Here is a 5426-nt window from a genome sequence, read left to right as displayed (position 1 = left end):
GATGCGGAGATTCTTGAGGAGCAGGAGCTGCTCCAGCCGCCCCACCTTGGCCTGCAGGATCTGCGGGAATCCCAAATCCCCAAAAATTCCCGAAATCCCAAAATCCCAAATCCCCAAAACCCCAAAATCCCCAAATCCCAAAATCCCCAAATCCCCAAATCCCCAAAATCCCCAAAATCCTCAAAATCCCAAAACTCCAAAATCCCCAAAATCCCCAAAATCCCCCAAACCTGAAATCTCCAAATCCCCAAATCCCAAACCCATTCCAAAGGGTCTTCCTGGGGCAGGGAATTTTGGGGTTTTTGGGGTTTTTTTCCCAGACGAATTTTGGGGTTTTTCCCACTGAGGAGAAGAGATGGATTTGGGATTTCCGCCTCACCTTGGCCTGCAGGATCTGCGGGAGCCGAATCCCAAATCCCCAAAAATCCCAAAATCCCAGAATCCCAAAATCCCAAACCCCAAAACCCAAAAATCCACAAATCCCAAACCCCCAAAATCCCTAAATCCCCAAATCCCAAACCCATTCCAAGGGGTCTTCCTGGAGCAGGGAATTTTGGGTTTTTGGTTTTTTTTTCCCCCAGAGGAATTTTGGGTTTTTTCCCAGATGAATTTTGGGGTTTTTCCCACTAAGGAGAAGAGATGGATTTGGGATTTCCGCCTCACCTTGGCCTGCAGGATCTGCGGGAGTTGAATCCCAAATCCCCATAAATCCCAAATCCCAGAATCCCAAAATCCCAAAATCCCAAACCCCAAAACCCAAAAATCCCCAAATCCCAAATCCATTCCAAGGGGTCTTCCTGGAGCAGGGAATTTTGGGTTTTTCGTTTTCTTTTCCCACACGAATTTTGGGATTTTTTTTTCCCACTGAGGAGAAGAGATGGATTTGGGATTTCCACCCCACCTTGGTCTGCAGGGCCTGTGGGAATCCCAAATCCCCAAAAATCCCCAAATCCCAAAATCCCCAAAAAGCCAAAATCCCCAAATCCCAAACCCATTCCAAGAGATCTTCTCGGAGCAGAGATTTTTTGGGGTCTTTTCCCAGAGGAATTTTGGTTTTTTTTTTTCCCAAGAGATGGATTTAGGGTTCCGATCCCTTTCCCATAAAAATGAAATGGGAATTCCAGGATATCCCGCTGTTCCCATTCCCGGATATCCCACAGAATTTCGTCCCTTCCCGAAATTTATGTCTGCGGCGGGGAAAAGCCGGATTTGAGGGGAAATTTGAGGGACGGGAAAACCGGGAAGGGGGGATTGGGAAAAACCGGGAAAAACCGGGAAAAACCGGGAAAAACCGGGAAAAGAGGACAGGGAAAAGTCGGGAAAATTCGGGAAAAGCCGGGAAGGAGAATACGGAAAATTTTAGGGAAGAAGGGACCGGGAAAAGCCAGGATAGGGGGACAGGGAAAATCCGGGAAGGTGGGACAGGGAGAATTTTAGGGAAGAAAGGATAGGGAAAAACCAGGAGAAACTGGGAAAAAACTGGAAAAACCGGAAAGGAATGACAGGGAAAAACCGGGAAAAGGGGACAGGGAAAGGCCGGGAAAAGCTGGGAAAAGCCGGGAAAGGGGACAGAGAAAATTTTAGGAAAGAAGAGTTAGGGAAAAACCAGGAGAAACCAGGAAAAACCGGGAAGGAGGACAGGGAAAATTTTAGGAAAGGAGGGACAGGGAAAAACCGGACAAAGTCGGGAATAGGGGACGCGGAAAAGGCGGGAAAAGGGGACAGGGAAACTCCGGGAAGGAGAGACAGGGAAAATTTTAGGGAAGAAGGGACAGGGAAAAGACGAGAAGGGAGGATCAGGAAAAGCCGGGAATAGGGAACAGGGAAAAGGCGGGAAAAGGGGACAGGGAAAATTTCAGGAAAGAAGGGTCAGGGAAAAACCGGACAAAGCCGGGAATGGGGGACACGGAAAAGGCGGGAAAGGGGGACAGGGAAAAACTTTGGGAACATGCAGTGCTTCACCGTCAGCCAGCCCCGCGCCTTCCAGGAGGAGGGCGAAGGTGGGAATTGGGGATTTTGGGAATTTGGGATTTGGGGGTTTGGGATTGGGGGTTTGGGTTTGAGATTTGGGGATTTGGGATTGGAGTTGTGGGTTACGAGGCCATGCAGTGCTTCACCGTCAGCCAGCCCCGCGCCTTCCAGGAGGAGGGCGAAGGTGGGAATTGGGGATTTGGGATTTGGGATTGGGATTGAGGATTGGGGATTTGGGATTTAGGATTTGGGATTTGGGATTGGGGATTTGGGCTGGGCTCACCTGGATCGTGCCCCGCGCCAGCTGCAGCGCCTGCTCGCGCTCCGCCAGCTGCTGTCGCATGTCCCCAGGGCCAGCCCCGGGCTGCTGCGCTGGCACCGCCACTGTCACCGCCCTGGCGCGGGCACGCGGCCGTGGGGACAGCGCTGAGCCCTCCCGGAGGGCAGGTCCCCAAATGCTGCCCCCCGATCCCGTGGGAATGTCCTGATCTCCCGCGGGGACACGCAGGGGACACTTGGGGACAGCCAGAGTCACCGCAGTGACCCCCGAACCCCGCAGTGAACCTCTGAGCCGCACAAGGACCCCAAGAGACTTATGGGGAACCCTGAGCCTCGTGGGGACACCCCAAACACTGCAGTGACCCCCCAAACCCCACAGTTATCCCAAACCCCACAGTGACCCCAAACCCCACAGGGGAAACCCTCACAGTGACCCCCAAACCCTCACAGTGAACCCCTGACCCACACAACGGCCCCAAGAGACATATGGGGAACCCTGACCCTCATGGGGACACCCCAAACACTGCAGTGACCCCCCAAACCCTCACAGTGACTCCAAACCCCACAGGAGACACGCAAACAGCACAGTGACCCCCAAACCCTCACAGTGACCCCAAACACCACAGAGACCCCCTGAGCCCCGTCAGTGACTCCCAGAACCCCACAAGGACCCAACAGTGACCCCATAACGACCCCCTGACCCCAAAAGGGCCCCGTCCCCTGCCCAGCGCTCACCTGGCAGCGCCGTCCTGGCTGCAGCCCCTTCCCAAATCGCTCCGGAGCCTGCGCTGGCCTGGAAAACCCCATAGGGATGGACGGACGGATGGATGGATGGATGGATGATGGATGGATGGACGGATGGATGATGGATGGATGGACGGATGGATGATGGATGGATGGACGGATGGATGATGGATGGATGGACGGATGGATGATGGATGGATGGACGGATGGATGATGGATGGATGGACGGATGGATGATGGATGGATGGACGGATGGATGATGGATGGATGGACGGATGGATGATGGATGGATGGACGGATGGATGATGGATGGATGGACGGATGGATGATGGATGGATGGACGGATGGATGATGGATGGATGGACGGATGGATGATGGATGGATGGACGGATGGATGATGGATGGATGGACGGATGGATGATGGATGGATGGACGGATGGATGATGGATGGATGGACGGATGGATGATGGATGGATGGACGGATGGATGATGGATGGATGGACGGATGGATGATGGATGGATGGACGGATGGATGATGGATGGATGGACGGATGGATGATGGATGGATGGACGGATGGATGATGGATGGATGGATGGGGTCCCCTGCCCGGACACCACTGTCCCGTCCCAGGGACCCCGAAAATTCACAGAGGGGGTTTTGGGATCCTTTATCCCCCATCCCTTACCTGTGTCCAGGTACTTTCCCTCATCCAGCGCTGCCGACTCCGCTGGTGGCTGAGGAGAGGCAGGAACACCCCTGGGACACCTGGGACACATCTGGGACACCCCTGCTACCAGCCCAGGTGACGCCAACGTAGCCTGGGACACTTCCAGGGGCAGCCCCAGCAAATCTGGGAATTCCAGCCCAGCCAGGAATTCCTTGCCAAGATGCCAGCCCAATCTCCCCTTTCCCAGTGGGAGCCATTCCCTGGCTCCTGTCCCTGCAGGCCTTGTCCCCAGTCCCTCTCCAGCTCTCCTGCAGCCCCTCCAGGCACTCTGGGGATTCCCTGGAATTTTCCCTTCTCCAGGGGAACATTCCCAGCTCTCCCAGCCTGGCTCCAGGGCAGAATCCAGGAAGGACTTCTGTTGAGAACGACCCTAAATCCCACTCAGGGATCATTCCCTTATCCCAGCTTTCCCCAAACCTCAATATCCAACCTTTCTTGGGATTCCCCTTCCTGGGATTTCCCCATTTTTGGGATTTCCTCTCCATTTTTTGGGATTTCCTGTCTATTTTTTGGGATTTTCTGCCCAGTTTTTGGGATTTCCTCACCTTCCCAGCCCCTCCCTTGCCTTTCCTCTGCCTCTGGAGGATTTTGTCCCCTGTGGGATGCACGGCTCGGGGGCACCTGGGGACACTGGCACCGGGAAACGCTTCCTGGCTGGGGCAGAGCGATTCCGTGTCCCGCTGCTCCTGCATTGTGCTCAGGCTGCTTTCACGCTCGGCTGGAAAGCTTTGCTCTCTTGGGCTCATCAATTAAAGGAAAAAAACCTCCCCAGCACTTAAGCATCCTCCTCCCGTGCCTTTGCCACTGCAGGAACTCGAGAGAGCAACAAAATGACAAAAATCAGCTTCTGTTTAGCGCACCTCAACCCTGACAGGGCGTTCCTGTGCCTCAATGAGGGCAATTAGTGCAGCGCTAATTGCCGGCGCTGCCGGCAGTGTCAGCCCCGCGGGGTGAGGGGGCAGCTCAGGACACGGAGCCCTGATCCCGGGGCTGATGGGGACACGGGGACACGGCGCGTGCCGGAGGGGACATGGAGGGACAGAGGGACATGGAGGGATGGAGGGACATGGCAGGACAGAGGGACATGGAGGGACAGAGGGACACGGCAGGACAGAGGGACATGGAGGGACGGAGGGACATGGAAGGATGGAGGGACATGGCAGGACAGAGGGACATGGAGGGACAGAGGGACATGGAGGGACAGAGGGACATGGAGGGACAGAGTGGGGCAGAGAGTGACAGAAGTGGACACAGGGGGACAGAGGGGGACACAGTGGGACACTGGGGGACATGAGACACAGGGGGACAGAGAGGGACACTGGGGGACACAGAGGGGGGAGACAGAGGGACACGGAGGGACAGAGACAGACACAGAGGGACACAGGGGAACACCAATCCCCACACCTGCAGCACGCCATGGTGGCCACACATGGCGACACCGCCCGCAGGACAGGTGGGGACAATCTGGGGACACCCCGGACAGGGAGTGGGGGGGTCACACGGAGCTGGCGGCACCTGTCCCTACCTGTTGAGGTGGCCCCAGTTGGCGACTTTCTGCGCCGTGGAGCTGGTGGGGACAAAGCTGTGCAGCTCCACCAGGGAGGGGAAGAAGAACTTCACCACCTCTGCCGCCAGCACTGCGGGGACAGCGGGGACACGCTGCGGGTGGCACCGCACGGACAGAGGGACAGCCTGCCCCGGCCC

At 56.1% G+C, this 5426-nt stretch overlaps 1 protein-coding gene across 1 annotated transcript in view; it reads right to left on the bottom strand.

Moving 5' to 3' along the window:
• Positions 1 to 5426, bottom strand: part of SPEF1 (sperm flagellar 1) — an 11467-nt gene that overhangs the window by 5867 nt on the left and 174 nt on the right. Inside the window, exons 2-7 of the mRNA XM_031065368.1 lie at positions 5248 to 5359; positions 4268 to 4343; positions 3681 to 3729; positions 2986 to 3043; positions 2255 to 2366; positions 6 to 60 (exon numbers count right to left, since the gene is read on the bottom strand). Coding sequence (XP_030921228.1) covers positions 6 to 60; positions 2255 to 2366; positions 2986 to 3043; positions 3681 to 3729; positions 4268 to 4343; positions 5248 to 5359 — 462 coding nt within the window. The remainder of the gene's footprint in view (positions 1 to 5; positions 61 to 2254; positions 2367 to 2985; positions 3044 to 3680; positions 3730 to 4267; positions 4344 to 5247; positions 5360 to 5426) is intronic.

Source organism: Geospiza fortis, unplaced genomic scaffold (genome assembly GCF_000277835.1).
Source record: "Geospiza fortis unplaced genomic scaffold, GeoFor_1.0 scaffold414, whole genome shotgun sequence".
NCBI lineage: Eukaryota > Metazoa > Chordata > Aves > Passeriformes > Thraupidae > Geospiza > Geospiza fortis.
The sequence above is the reverse complement of the archived record's forward strand: the minus strand, read 5'-3'. Positions and strand labels throughout refer to the sequence as shown.